Source organism: Misgurnus anguillicaudatus, chromosome 24, assembly GCF_027580225.2.
Source record: "Misgurnus anguillicaudatus chromosome 24, ASM2758022v2, whole genome shotgun sequence".
In the NCBI taxonomy this organism is placed as follows: Eukaryota; Metazoa; Chordata; class Actinopteri; order Cypriniformes; family Cobitidae; genus Misgurnus; species Misgurnus anguillicaudatus.
In genome coordinates, this window is record NC_073360.2 from 47911904 (window position 1) to 47928124 (window position 16221).

A 16221-nucleotide genomic window follows, 5' to 3' on the forward strand; every position below is an offset into this window, starting at 1 on the left:
GTTCACTCTTAGTGCGCCAAGAAGACTCAAAAAGATATATCTTACCAAAGTTTGTGTTCCTAAGTGTGTTCCCCGAAGTGTCTCTTAGGAAGCTTCTTAACACGCTGCCTCTAAGTTCGGCGTACAATGTCGCTGTCCCAAGTGAAGGTGCTGAATTATTTGCGATCGATCGCTCAGGGATCGATTTTCCACTTCACGCAAAGGTGCATTACAATGTTTAGAAAGACAACACGTTATATACAAATGGAACATAACTCAAACTATTCCAGTAACATTTATTTTAACATAGTTTAAGTTATCCGTAAAATAAACTATTAATTAAGTTATCAAATTGTCAGTAGTATAGACAAAGTGGGTATCCCTCGCTAATCATACACCCTCCTTATCCCGTTGTGCCGTTTCTTGACATGGGTTTAACGACTTTTAAAAATGATGTAATACACTTTTATACTAATGGTGAGGTACTTAACAATCAGAATTGATTGGCAAACAGCTGCAGTTACTTCTGTTTAATGTGGTATTGCTTACCATTAATGTTTTCAATAAAAAGCAACCTAGTTAGATAGAGAATATGGTCTGAGAAGATCCAGCAGCTCCATAATGAGTTTTCTTGGGAGGCAATTTTTTCTTTTAATTTAACCACGTCAGGCAAAATGTCAAAATGTTTAAGGGTTGCCGAATAAAAAAAATTGTTTCGGAGTTACCGGTGTTGTGTGGAAGTCTGTTCCCTATGTTTCCCTTTAGTGTAGTGTTTTTATAGCGTTTTTATCACATTATACGTTTATTCTTTATATACATTGAAAGTTTTAATGGCTACTGAGATGTGTGTGTGTGCATTTATGTAATGTATATTGACTGTTTTTGATTGTAAGTCAATTATTTTTACAGTATGAATCATATTATATGTATAATATATATTTATTATGTATGGAAACATAACAGTTTTAAAACAAACAGTAGGGAAAAAAGAGCTATATGTTAAAAGGCATAAAACTGTCAAATATGAAATATTAAATAAATTGTATAATAGAATACATGATATTATTGCTTTTTAGTATAACCAGTTGAAATCATTAATCTTTCTAAATAAATTATAAATGTAACGTGATGAAAACGCTATAAACATAGAGGGAACAGACTTCAATGAGGAACAAACACCGGTGCCGTCTTTGATTCATTAGTTCTGATACCAAATAAAGTCAACTGCATAAATAGTCCTGTATCCATTGCAAACATATTTTATTATAAGTCTTAAAATGTCCATAACATAAAATCATTGATAACATACCATAGTTTGACTTGTACTGCGCTGTGCTGGGCTGCGTTCTCCGAAACTACCTTAACGCTACATCGTTCTTAAGTTGTACCTTAAGCTGTACCTTATCGCTAATACGTGTTTGCCGAAACGTTCTTAGTTACGTATCACTTCTGTAAGTCATACGTTCGTAAGGTTGGTCTGGAGCGCTCTAGCTATACCTTATCCCACATGACTCCACTAGGTGCCATCACTTTCATAAAGCTTACATTGCAGTCTATGTAATACGACTAAATATTTGAAAAAAAAATTGCAATACACTCCGTGTTTAATTAGGCAAATATTTTTATATTTAAAGAATAAAACATTTAAATAATTAGACATCATTACATTGATGGTTGTTAGATTTTTCATTATGTTTTCCAAAGGGACGTCATCAGCTGCGAACTATTAAATGCTACAGGATTAAGAAACTATTTAAAATATATATTTTGGGTGATGGAGTTGGTGATACTGGCAGCTATACAGCGAATCCTACTATTTCATTTGTGCATTTCAAATCCGTTAAATCTTAGTCTACCGGCTAGTATTTTAGCTGCATAAATAAATCGGGAAAAATTACAAATAAACTAATTATGATTATTAATGTTAATTTGACTTTGCATCAAAGTTTTTTTATGTTTTATAACTTTGAGGCAACTGAATTCCATATTCTTTAGAAACATTCAAAATAAACTGCGCACTTGATTACTGCTTGTATAGTCTCCTAAGGTCAACACAATTTCCACATTAAAACTAATCAAAGCTAAAATCTACAGCAATCATACTATATATTTATATAGGCTATTATATAATATATTATATGTTATATTTAGACAGACAGGCTCCAGAAATGCGTTCATTGAACTTTATCCGCATTGTAACTGTTAGAATCTAATTCTAAGCAGGTCTAGGAGTATGAGATTTTCTTTTAAGTTCGGTACTTAGGTTGTTAGGTGAGGATCTGAGGTGAGCAGCAGAGAAATCTGATATCAGAGGATCATGAAAGATACTGACACCAAATGCCATTCAATCATAGACCAAATTTTATTAGACATCCTTCACATTATATAGGATGTAAAAAGGAAACGTTAGTCACCTGAATACAGTCTGGCACACTTCTCGTGATCAAAACATTGACGAATCCGTCTAGCCAATAATCGTATGATTAATTAATTTGACCAAACAAACATGCACTTTTGGTAGACCTACATAAGGGGAAGTGATACTAAAAACAGGGAAGTAGGGTCTGACACATATTCCCAAAATATCATCCTTGCCCCGACCACAATTAACCAAAGGATATTTTCCAAACATAGCAAATGTAAGATCATTAATCACTGGGGAAAACTTTAACTGAACAGGCCAGAAAACAAACAGTGTGTTATACAATGGAAAAACCAGACACAGAGCATTTCTATAATATGGATTGTAAAACCTTGAAGACAGGATGAGCTTGTCATCAAAATATATGATTAGAGAAGATGCCACCCTGAAAAGGATTATCAAAACCATGTGAACATATAATGTGAGTTTAAACAGGATATATAGATATATATTTGGTTTGCTTACAAGTTAACTAGTGGGTGTGGGAAAGGTACATCTTTTAGATTCTTACAGTAACCACGCTGCTTGCGCATCCAGTGTCCAAGCACAATAAACGCGTGAACTAATGAACAACAGCAGTTTGTACTTTATATTTTAAGTGTAATGCACAGCCAAGTACTTGCACGACCCACCTTCCCCTGTGCAACGCACTTATTGGGAACCCCTAATATAAATGATCCTTTCAAGGCATAGCGGATGAATTGGAGCAGTTTAAACATGATACGTTTGGAAATAAAGTTGGGGGTTTTGCACGGGTTTGATATAAAATATAGAAGGTTGAATTTAGTTGTTTGCAATTTGAAATATTTTTACCAGATATTCCTAATAAATTTATCTTGAACTATTTATAAAATGTTTCTTTAATAAAGAACACCGCTATCTCATAACGCAGCGAAACCTATTACATGAAGTGAATAATTGATTGTCGAGCGATCGATATCAACCTATTCAGCACCTCCACCATGGACAGCACCCGCTAAGGTCGAACTTAAGAAGGTTTACCTTAAGCAACATCCTAAGGTATAGTTCGGAGAACACACGTAGGAAAGGTATACCTGTAGTTAAGGTTTACCTTAAGAGTCTTCGCAGTGCGCTAAGAGAGAACGTTATCGGAGAACGCAGCCCAGATTTCTAAAGACTGCTGCACAGTGGCAGCGATAGCGTTTTGCTCTCAAACAACGCTAAGAGAGAGCTTACGAATGGTCCAGACCAACCTTACGAAAGTGTGACTTACAGAAGATATACTTAGCGTACGAACGTTTTGGGAATCGTGCCATAGAGTTAAGAGAGAGGTTAAGAAATAGGTTAAGAACTACTTAGCGATAAGAACGTTTTGGGGAACTGGGCCCTGATCAGTAAGCAGATACATCAGCAGTCTCATGAATAATTATGATGTTGTGTTGTTAGATTTCCCCTACACACCTGACTGACTTAAGTTACATAACCGTGTAGACAACACACACAAGACATTTATCCTGACCGGGTGTCCACAGAAGACAAAGAGTCACACAACATGTTGTCCATTATGAACACTGCATCATGATGTGCACGATTCTAAATCAATTCACAAATGTCAAGAATTGATTCTTAAAAGTTATTTTACAACATAATAACATGACGTTATCAGAACCAAAAGGCGTAACTCAACTGCGGGAGGGGTGCTGCACACGGACAGCTTGAAAGAGCGCACCGCACGAGCACCCACAGCGGAGCTTACACGAGCAGAAGAGAAAGAAAAAACAAATACATCTAACCCTATTTGAGTAATTCTAAACATCAAGAAAACAAAATACATGTTGGGATGATCTTCATCTGCCTTTTCTCTGTTCACTGAGCGGCAGGAAGAAACAGAGACTTTCATTTACAAAATCATCTGATGTGTTAATAGCGTTTCAAAAACATGCCGCTAAATGTTAAGATCTAGATAAGAACATGAATATACTTCTGTAAAAATATGCACATCATTTGTTATTCAGATGGAGGCGCTGGGTGCGCTGCATTAGATAAATACAGTAATACTGCCAAAATCACTGTGTATGATGATGATGATTAGACGATATGTCAGTTACAGTTACATATCGATATGACAGTTAACATATTAATTATATATGTCGATTCTGAATCGATTCATGAGGGTCCAAACGATTCCCACCCCTAATGAACACAAACACTTGAGGAAATAAGATCATGTGTTCAACCTGACAGACTCCAGTCAATGTCTTTGAATATGATTTAATCCTCCTCATCAGAAAGAATACAAGAGTTTATATAGGATAGATACATGACAAAGTCACATCATTTATCTCTAATATGATTTATTCTTCATATCTGCAATTCAGCAACTCCTCTCTGTTACCATGCAGACAAAACCAAATTTAACTTTCTTGATGACCTCAACTTTAACAAGTCATGGGGTTTTAAATTGAAATCATTTAACAACACGTACTACTTCTATTTCAACACATTTTGTTATCAAAAGCATACAGTACAAATGTTCAAACCTGTAAGGAAAAGACATGTTAGTTATAATTAGTTATGATTCATTTCAATTTCCTTCACAACGTGCAACAAAACTCCTCTGTTAAAATGTCAGAAAATGTAGTTTGGTGTTTCTTTGATGAAATCTTTGCTGATATTATTGTGTATGAAGAGTTTTTCTCCTCGTCGTGTTGTTTTTATAAAGATGATTAAAAACATTGATCCATCATTGACACTGACACACACATTAATAATGTTTTTATAGATTGAGTGAAATTGATCTTGAAACACTGTAACATCTTTAAATGTAAGATCAGAGTTATGTTATCTCCAGCTGATATTCCTCCTGTAATAGAGGAAGATTTTTACATCAAATACCTGATGAGAATTACAAGTGTGAGTCATGAACTCAATACAGATTTATGAAGAAATGTTCATGTGCTTTAGGACATCTAACACTAATAGTCAGCTGTGTGATGGATTTATTTGACATTTAAACACACAGTGTCTCAGTTACTGAGGGATTGAAAGAGGAACATTACATGAAGAGATGGAGGTTAGAGATTTGAACTTTGTAGTTTTGCATTATTCACATAAAGTCTCTGTTCTCTACAGGTTGAGTGAGTGTGATATCACAGATGAAGGTTGTGTTGCTCTGACTTCAGCTCTGAGATCAAACCCATCACACCTGAGAGATCTGGATCTGTCTTATAATAAACTCACAGATTCAGGAGTGAAGCTGATCTCTGATCTAAAAGATGATCCACATTATAAACTAGAGACAGTATGGTGAGTAAAGCTCCTTTAAATAAATGTTTAAATTCTAATTGTGTAATTTAAATCCTAGAATATAAATATTAGAAATAAATTTAAATTGATCTGCTGCTGTTATAGGCGGTGTATCCTTTAAACCCAACAAACAGAAAATATGAAGTGTACATGAACAACACTTGATGCTTTGTCAGATCAACACAATAAGAATTCAAATCCATTGCTTGAATCTGTTTACTAACTGTGATGTTGAGTTTGTTCACTCCAGGATTTAATACTGTGATCTTACTCTTCTTACACATTATATATGATGTTTGTTAATGGGGTTTGTTTGATAGGCCGACACCTCTATAGTTATGCACACTTGACTAGATGTTCATCTTAAACTCTTTTTATAACAACTTGGTTTTTATTTCATGTTTTAAGCATTATTTATCAAATCATCAGAATACAGACAGAAATAACAACACAAACACAATATATACACAACAGATAAACACAAAGTACAGATGATAAATGATACAGATGAAGATTAGAAAAAAGAAGAGAAAGTCAACTCTTAAAATCTGATGGACACTTCACACAACTCTCTGTCGAGCTTTGACATTGATGCTGTTTCTCTTTATTTACACGACTGTCAACCTCCAGGACTTTTAAAATAAAGCATCACCTTCATTTTCTTACTGTTTGTGTGTGAACTCATAAAACTGTCAGTGTGTCATTATATTATACTACATACATATCAATACATTCATCTCTTACATTGACATCAAATATTCAGAGGAAATAGATGAAATGTGTTTTTGTATTGTTGTAGCTCATGTGTATGTGATAAACAGATTGTTGACATGTTTATTATGTTGAAGATTTCATTTCTATCACTGACTGACAGCACTAATAGTTTGTTTTTCTATCTCTTCATCTGACACTGATGATGATCTCATATCTGATTGACTTTCTCTTTCATTTTTAGGACTGACAGATAAGGTAAAGATGTCTGTGTGATCTTCAGTATGATCTGCTGGTGAATAAGAAGACACAATAGTGACATCACTTCCTCTTAACCGTATGAGTTGATTATTCAGTACAGGATCTGATCTGTGACTTTATCTAAATCTGACTTTGAAGTGTTGGAGGTAAATCTTCATCCTAACTCAGCTTCTGTCTACACATTTCCTATAAGAGCGATTTATCAGTCAGTGTAAGAGGAGCAAGAAATCTCATAGGATCATAAACTGAAGTAAATACTGACAAGATTCCTCTTCTTCTACACTGTTGGGGTTTTTAACTTCATCTTAAACTGAAATGTGTTCAAGTTCAGCACAACATTGAAGACTCGCAGCTCATTTATCTCTAAATCCAAATATTGGACGTCTTTGCTTTTGTGTTCTTCAGGATCTGACTGCAGGACTTTTTGATGATTATGTGATCAATTACAAAAAAGTTCAGACACTGAATGAAATGTAAATAAAATCACAAAAAAGTTTAATAGAATGATAAACTTGATATTTCAGCTTTGGTCTATCGCTGTTAATTATCTGTCAGACGCTTTTGAACGGCAGAGTCAAACTTTACAATAAATTTACAATAAAACACAACACATTTTATGCCTAATTCAAAATAAATGTAAAAACAAAACAGTAAATTCATACTCAGTGAACAGTACATTAGGTCATTATTATAATTTGTACAATCTTGAGGTAAAATCCTGGGGCCTCATTTATCAACATTGCGTAGAAAATGTTCTATATTTGGTTCACTTAATGCGTGAGGAATGACTAACAAAAGAAAACAAATCTGCATGGGAACATGTTACCAGTGAGTTTAATTATGTTGGGTACAGTATGAGAACACTCCTAGAAATAAAAAGTGGTTTGACATTAAATTAAAAAACGTGTCACAGCACACCAACGTGAAATCAGTGCAAATGGAGGAGGACAGACAATGACAGAACTTTCCACCTTGGACAGCAGCATATAACCAGCATCAACGGCGCGATCTGAAACGCGCTCCCGGCGGATGGATGATTTCCCAAGTCTTCCAATAACGCAAGATAAGTCATTGCACTGCATTGTCAGCGCTTCATTTATAGTGGTAGACACCAATTTGACGACAAATCACAAATAAATCATTAACTTCAACAATGGTTTGCTGTTACTATACACAAATCATTTTAGCACCTGCTTGTGGATAATAAATACACACTTCTTTACACACTGGGGATGATTCTGTGTAGTATCGCTATTCTAGCACTAGATGCTCTGCGTACGGATACTCAGAGGTGTGCGTATATTTACACACATTTCTACGTATAAGTGCAATTTGATAAATTACACACTTTGCGTAAAACTGTTCCTACGCACACTTTACGCACACTTCTGTGCATACGCACGCTTGATAAATAAGGCCCCTGAACTCCATCAAAGACGTCTGAACGTCAGGTGTTGTTTTAAAAATGACCGCTTGAGGCGCTTTGGAGGCGTTTATGTGCTTTGGTTGCTACAATACTAGCTATAGTATTTTACAAGCTTGATAGCATTGTTTGTCTCGTGAATATACAGCATAAATTGGTGATGAGGATAAAGTATGTGAGAGGAGGAAGACTAGATGAGTATAAAGCAGAAAATGAGTCCTGGGGTCCGTTCTTCATACGTGGATTACTCGGTTAGCTGGATTTGATTGTTAATGATTTGGCTTGATCTTGGATTATTTGGTTCTTCAAAAGCTCATCCTAGACTTGCTGTCATAGCAACCGGTCCATAAGATTAAACCTGCTCAGGAGCAGACTTATTTCATGTAAACAAGATTAGTTTGTACCTTTTTAAGCGGATGTGATACGGAAAGTCTGACGCAGTTGTGTATTCTCCATTATACGAGAAATACGAGAACTTTTCAAATTCAACACGTAATAAAAAAGTATAGATTAAATCTTTTAGCGATGTTATTTAAAAAATATATAATATAACAAATATATTTTTTCTGTACTTGTGCAACTTGTTTTTGTTTAACAGATTTGATTATCATTAAATGAATGACAAGACAAACATGCTGATCAATTTCATTTTAAATGTATTTAAATTGTCATTAATAAAAACAGCAATCAATCATACCCAGCAGTAATATATGTTATAATATGTACAATAAAGACTATTACTCGGTGTGAAATAAGTTTCCTTTGAATAAACTCATCTCCGATATTAGTTTTGTCTTTAGATTGTCAAGTAGGCTTAAGGGTTCTTTTAGTAATTTCTATCTGTTATATAAACTCTGAATACAAAGATGTTGCCCTGTCCCTTTCCTGTGACAAAAAATGACAATAACCAAATAAGTTTTTTGCACATATTTTCACATATCTTTATCTTTTTTACTACACTTTTCTGTGCAGACTCAGCAGATGCAGGACTTTCAGTTAATGTGGATTCCTGCTAATATTCTTGTAGTCAGAAATCAGTTATATAAGAATATGCAATTGAAGTAAACTTATTTAACCTCTTGCATATAGTTTCTGTCTGAGAGGATTTCTTTACTGTCGTGTGCATTGCTCAGAAACAGTTGCACTTTATAATCTTTTGATGTAGAATAACATTTACATTCACTTACTGCACATCATACTTCATTTAACACATTCTTGAGAACTGCTGAAAGTATTGGTGTATTATCTACAACTGCACAAAAGAGAGGGAAACACAATCTTATAATAAACTACAATTAAAATTTTATTAATCAGCAATCAAAGTGTTGCATTGGCTGTAGGTTTAAGAAAGAGCAACTGCCTCCAGAGATGATCTGTACAATCATTCAGTTTAGAGACATCACTCCTGCCAGCACATCACATGAAGATGCAGGACCACCACCTGTTTTTATTCTGCTTTTTATGTTGCTGTTACAAACAGACAAAATAGCATTGAACGGTTTTTAAAAGAGACTAAAAGTACTTTAGGAGCATCAAAGTTTAAATCAAGCATATAAAGATATCAAGATTATATTTTTACAGAATATTTTACATTATTTATGGTGATTTTATGTACAAAAGTAGCTTTAACTGGGATTCTAAATTCAGTGTCATAAAAAGTTCACAACCTTCCATCAATAGCTCTCAGACTGCAGGGGTTAAAAATGGGCGTGTTCATGGCCATTGTAACAACCGGCCAATCACAGCATTGCTGATCAGTGTTTCTACTATCGATATGTATTGCCTTTTCATGCAGCGCACAAACACGCAGTCATCTCAGATAATTCAATCCTGCCATACTAATCATCAACAGCAGTGGTGTTCAAAGAACCGGATAAGCGAGATATAATTAGCGAGATCTAAACATCTTGGATGTCTCATTTGATCGTGGATGTATTAATCGACGTACGAAGAACGGACCCCAGGACTCTTCTACTATAAACTCATGCTGTTGTAATAGATGCAGAATGAAGTTTATCAATGTCTTACTGAAATAGACAAAGACAGATGAAAGCAGATGTTGCTCTTTCAGTATTGATGATATCCCGAGCTATGTGATCCCAAGTGGATTTCAGATTTGTCTTTTTTGGTCGACATACTGCATTATCTGAATGTGGATCTGCAGGGGAAGTTAAAGATGGTGCCTGACCTGGTGCAGTGTTTTCACATTTATCAACAAACTCAAAATGCATCTACAAAAGAGTTAACAGATTTTCCATCTTTGTTAAAGTGTACAAGCAGCAGAGGTTGTAAACAAGTGTACTGCACTGTATGCAACACTGCTTGAAAATCTCAAACAGAGTTTTGAGGACAGATTCTCATCAACACATTCACTGCTGAATCATTGTTTAAAAGTCCCTTTAGTGGAAGATAAAGCAGCATCTCAGCTTGAAATAAATATACTTTCTGAGGATGACAGACTTAAACATGTTCTAAGGGAAGAAACTGTGAAGTTTTGGAAATATCTCAATGTTAAAAGGCAGCACTAAAACTATTGTCTATGTTTGGGTCAACTTACATCTGTGAAACACTTTTTTCAACACCAAAACAAGTGAAATCAAAGCATGGCTCTGTCCTGACTAACACACATGTGAAAGAATTACTACAAACTGAATACAAGCCAGACTTATTAAAGATTGTGGAAAACAAGGAATGTCAGGTCTCCCACTGAGTCAAGTAAAAAGGGAAAGGCTGATACAAACATTCAAATCCATGAAAACTATTGTGTATGTAATTACAAATTCTAATAAGCAATTAATTGTAAAAGTCCTTGTGAGAGACATTTGTTGTGTGCCTCTTTGAAGTAAATGTTCCTTTTTTTGGCTCATCATGCTGAAAAGGTTCGCCACTCCTGGCACTCCTGGCACTCCTGGCATTGGGTTGTCTCGTGTGAAAGGAACAAATGACTCGGAGGACCCGAAGATGCAACAGGTGAACTAATCAATTCTCTTTCCGGCACAGAACCAATACATGTCACGCAGGCACACAAAATGAATGAATCACTCTGCGAGACAACTCGTTCCCGAGTCATGCTAAAGATTCGTTCAAAATGAAGGAATCGTTCATGGACGACCCATCACTAGACGACAGGCTGTACAGCAGCTTTGAGGAAAATGAAAGTTTAAACTGTCAAAACTTTAAAACGCATGCAAACTTTCAGCATAAGGATGCAATTATCCCTGATAGCTATGTGTTGTATATGCTGTTTGATGGGGATGTGAAGACACGTTGCGTTGTTAGGACCGGAGAATGTCCTCATAGAAAATACACACATCTCTGTAGAAATTCAAATTGTCCACGGATCTGGGGCCTAGGGTGGCCATTCATGCCAGTTTCGCCCGACACGTCCCGAACATGTTTTCGGGTGCGTTCTCCGGAAGTTGTGTTGGTCGACCACATACGTCATCAACGTTTAATATTTCGGGTTCAATTTCAGAAAAGCAACCGTTACATTTCAAGGTAAGAATGAAACTACAATGATTGTATGTCTTAAAAGTCTAGCAATGGCAGCGTTGGCTTAATTAGAGGACATTTTCAATGGACGAATCCGGACCAATTAGGGACCACAATAATTTTCTGGCACATGATGATAACTGGCTTATTTCAGATTTCCAAGGTCTATACTCTTGGAGCTCTGCGCTGAGTTGGGTCAGAATTTGGAAATAGAGACAGTGAGGAGCCACGCATTACACGTACCTTTACAGGTGCTTACTACACTTGGTTTCCTGGTAACTGGTTCTTTCTAAAGAGAACTGGTAGACCGCTCAGGAATAAGCCAGTCGTGTTTGAGCAGTGCAATGCCAGCTGTATGGGACGGGATGGGACGCAATTTGGAGGCTGTTATAAGGCCCTGACAAGGTTTGCTGCATCATACTGGCCTGAGGAGTGCTGCACAATGTCGCGCACAAGCATGGCACACCCATTGGTGAGGTGGGGGCACCACCAGACGACCCTGACCCAGGACCAGTATATGTGCAGCACATTCAACAAGCTTTTCAGGATCATCAAAATGTAAGTGCAACAAATAGTACTCAAATAGTTCATTTGTTGACCAATTCCTTTAATGAATTGCTTATTTCTGTGCTTATATATGATGTTTGTTAATGGGGTTTGTTTGATAGGCCGACACCTCTATAGTTATGCACACTTGACTAGATGTTCATCTTAAACTCTTTTTATAACAACTTGGTTTTTATTTCATGTTTTAAGCATTATTTATCAAATCATCAGAATACAGACAGAAATAACAACACAAACACAATATATACACAACAGATCAACACAAAGTACAGATGATAAATGATAGAGATGAAGATTAGAAAAAAGAAGAGAAAGTCAACTCTTAAAATCTGATGGACACTTCACACAACTCTCTGTTGAGCTTTGACATTGATGCTGTTTCTCTTTATTTACACGACTGTCAACCTCCAGGACTTTTAAAATAAAGCATCACCTTCATTTTCTTACTGTTTGTGTGTGAACTCATAAAACTGTCAGTGTGTCATTATATTATACTACATACATATCAATACATTCATCTCTTACATTGACATCAAATATTCAGAGGAAATAGATGAAATGTGTTTTTGTATTGTTGTAGCTCATGTGTATGTGATAAACAGATTGTTGACATGTTTATTATGTTGAAGATTTCATTTCTATCACTGACTGACAGCACTAATAGTTTGTTTTTCTATCTCTTCATCTGACACTGATGATGATCTCATATCTGATTGACTTAATCTTTTATTTTTATTTAGGACTTTTCCACAGAGACATTAAAGTTGTAAAGATGTCTGTGTGATCTTCAATATGATCTGATGGTGAATAAGAAGACACAATAGTGACATCACTTCCTCTTAACCGTATGAGTTGATTATTCAGTACAGGATCTGATCTGTAACTTTATCCAAATCTGACTATTTAAATTTTGACTATTTTTTATTGAAGTTTATCAATGTCTTACTGAAATAGACAAAGACAGATGAAAGCAGATGTTGCTCTTTCAGTATTGATGAGGTCTTTCCAGATGTGAAAGCTGCTCATTTAGACGCTAATCCTCCTCCATACTAACAGAGATGAAGGCTTTTGATGTGAGCACTGATAACAAAGACCTACTACAAATAAAACAAACATAAAACTATGCTAACTATAGTTAAGTCATGCTTGATTTTCTTAAGGACAATTCATCTCATGTGCATTACATCTCATGGTGCTTTCATTCTTCACTCATTCATGTCAGTACAGTCTGCACACCAGCGACATCTCGTGGACTTTGATTGTATTGCATCAAATGAGTCATTCTGGACCAAACCTGAACTCAAAAGTAATATTTAATACATTTATAAACTGATGATTTTACCTTCTGCTGATGTAAAACATTTCTGTTAGTGTTGATGTAAAACTAAGAGTAAACACAAGGTGTCAGAATTTATGTGTGAAACAGGTCGAGTCATTCACTGTCTCTCTTTCATCATTCTCTGAATCTCTCTCTCTCTGTGACATGAAATAAACATATTCAATAATCTAAACTTTACTGATATTAATTGTGCAGACATCAGTTGTATGTCGCTTACTGATAACTGTAAAGATGAAATGAGCGTAATTTACAGTTTTAATACAGTGACATAAAGTTTAATAAAATGATAAACTTGACATTTCAGCTTTGATCTATCGCTGTTGATTATCTGTCAGACGCTTTCTGAACGTCAAACTGCACCATCTAGTGGACAAACATAAACTTTATAATAAATTTACAATAAAACACAACACATTCTATGCCTAATTCAAAATAAATTTAAAAACAAAACAGTTAATTCATACTCAGTGAACAGTGAATAAGCGAAAACTAAACACAAATAGATGATGAACCTGAACAAAAGAGAAATCCTGCCAGAGAGAGGAAAAGGTCAGATTATTTAAGTGATTATGTTTGTAGTTTTCAAGGTGATGTAGCTTAAAGTCAAGAGAGAGGTGTGAACCATGACGAGACTTTTTCTCCAACTGCCAGAATGACGAGATACTGAAACAGAAAACAGTACAGGAAAATATGATTGTTCATCAAATGGATGTAAAGACAGAATATTTACACGAGCCAATAAAATGACATTTATATAAAACAACCAGAGGATTACGAGATAAAATCTCAAAGTAATACAAAACTGATGTGTATAAACTGAAAAAATCACTGTATGGCAGCTGATATAATTGATAGAAGAAGTACTACAAGTTACTGCATTAACATGAACAAAAATGATCCATTAATCTCATGAAGACTAAAAGACAGTCTACTGTTACACTGTCCACATGTGAAGCTGAGTTTATGACATTAACTGTGACTGTACACGAGTGTTAGAAAACATTGATGGACTGAAATATCAATCTAGAGTTTATGAAGACAATCAGGGTGTCATAGCGTCAGCAAAAAATCCTGTAAACATGTGGACATTAAATGTCATTTTGTGAGGTCTGTGATAAAGGAGGACAGAATTAGTCTGAGATACTGTCCAACTGATGATATGATTGAAGATATACTAACAAAACCAGCAACAAACATCATGACATTTAACTCATTTATGTTTGCTGTATGAATTTTCTTCTGTTGAAATTATCAAATAGAAATGTGAGTGTTAAGATTTATAAGTATTGTGCTCTCATTTATATTTGATTTGTTTAAGTTTTATTTTTCTGAGCCAACCAATCACATTGCAGAGTGTATGGATAAATTTCCAACCATTTGGAATGAGAATCTACCAAAATCTTTCTCAAGGGTCCTGTATAATCCACATGTGTGACCAGCAGACATCAGATGATCACAGCCAGAACGCTCGTGTCGATGGTGCCGGCCGGTGATCAGACCCACACTCTGTGTCTGAGCTGTGATACGAGACAGAGCTGTGATCAGACCTCATATCTGATCATGTGACAGTCTTTGTGTCTGTAATGTCTCTCCTTACACACTTACGTGCTACAACCTGCAGGTTAAGGACACAGGTGCTCTTTCCTATGATGTTTGACGCAGTGCACTGATACAGGCCGGATGTGCTGCTGATGATGTTTCTCAGTGTCCCTGCATCTGATCTGAGAACAGCACCATCAGTTATCTTATACATTTCATTCTTCTGCACATTCAACACACACTTTAGATTTCAGTGGAGAAAATAAAGAAACTGTGAATAATGTTTCTATTGTCTATGACACACTGCAGAATAACTGTAATAACACAAATGTCCTGTAGGTGGCAGTGGAGGCAGAGTTTTCTTTACATCTTTTAACGTTTAATGTCTGATAATTATCGTGATATTTTGTCTTTTTAATCAATGAAATGTTTATGTTAGCACAATTATATTTAATCTTTTAAACTAAAAGTGTGTGTTTTTAAGACCTCGCTGTGTTTATTAAATCAAACACTTGATAAAGTTCACACTATGATAAATACATGAATGTAAATAGTTCACACAAATAAAATATCACTTAGTCTACATTATATTAAACTCATATGACTTTATTAGGCTTACATTAGTTAAAAAAAAGAGGAGTAATTTTGATTTGAGTTTAATTATTGTTAATGTTGATGTGATCTTTGTTTCATGCAGTGAATGTAAACATATTGACTCACATTAATGATTAAGTCTCGTTTATAAATTAAATCTGTTAAATTATTTGTAATCAGATGTTTAATGTTTGTTTACTGTCAGCAGAGGGAGAAACACCTCAAACACTTCCTCATACAATAGTGACGTCACAGATGAAAGTGAAAGTAAATTGTTTCGTGTTTATCTTCCGCCATTTTAAACAGGTAGAGTTGATTTCTTAACACATCGATGATCAAAGCAGGGCTCTCAAGTCTCACGCATTCACCGTGAGACTCACGCATTTCAGTAAGTTCACACGCTCACACGCCACACCTTGTATTTCTCACGCTGAAAAAATAAGAAAACTTTTCCCACTCTATACAATTAATGAACGAGGCACAGGAGAGAAGTTCTCTGCCGAGTTCATATCTGTCGAGCCGCGGACACGGTCACACTAGACATCCTGATATAATTGTCACCTACCAGCCAATCAGAAATCAGAATTTGTTGTTTCTGGGTGGATTTCGTGGTCCTGCTGCAAGCAC

The 16221-nt window shown here is 35.4% G+C and overlaps 1 protein-coding gene across 1 annotated transcript in view; it reads left to right on the forward strand.

The window, feature by feature from the left end:
- The window catches only part of LOC129437196 (protein NLRC3), a 104905-nt gene extending 98269 nt beyond the window's left edge, over nt 1–6636 (forward strand). The window contains exons 9-10 of the mRNA XM_073863421.1: nt 5495–5668; nt 6624–6636. Coding sequence (XP_073719522.1) covers nt 5495–5668; nt 6624–6636 — 187 coding nt within the window. The remainder of the gene's footprint in view (nt 1–5494; nt 5669–6623) is intronic.
- Nucleotides 6637–16221: the final 9585 nt, after the last annotated feature.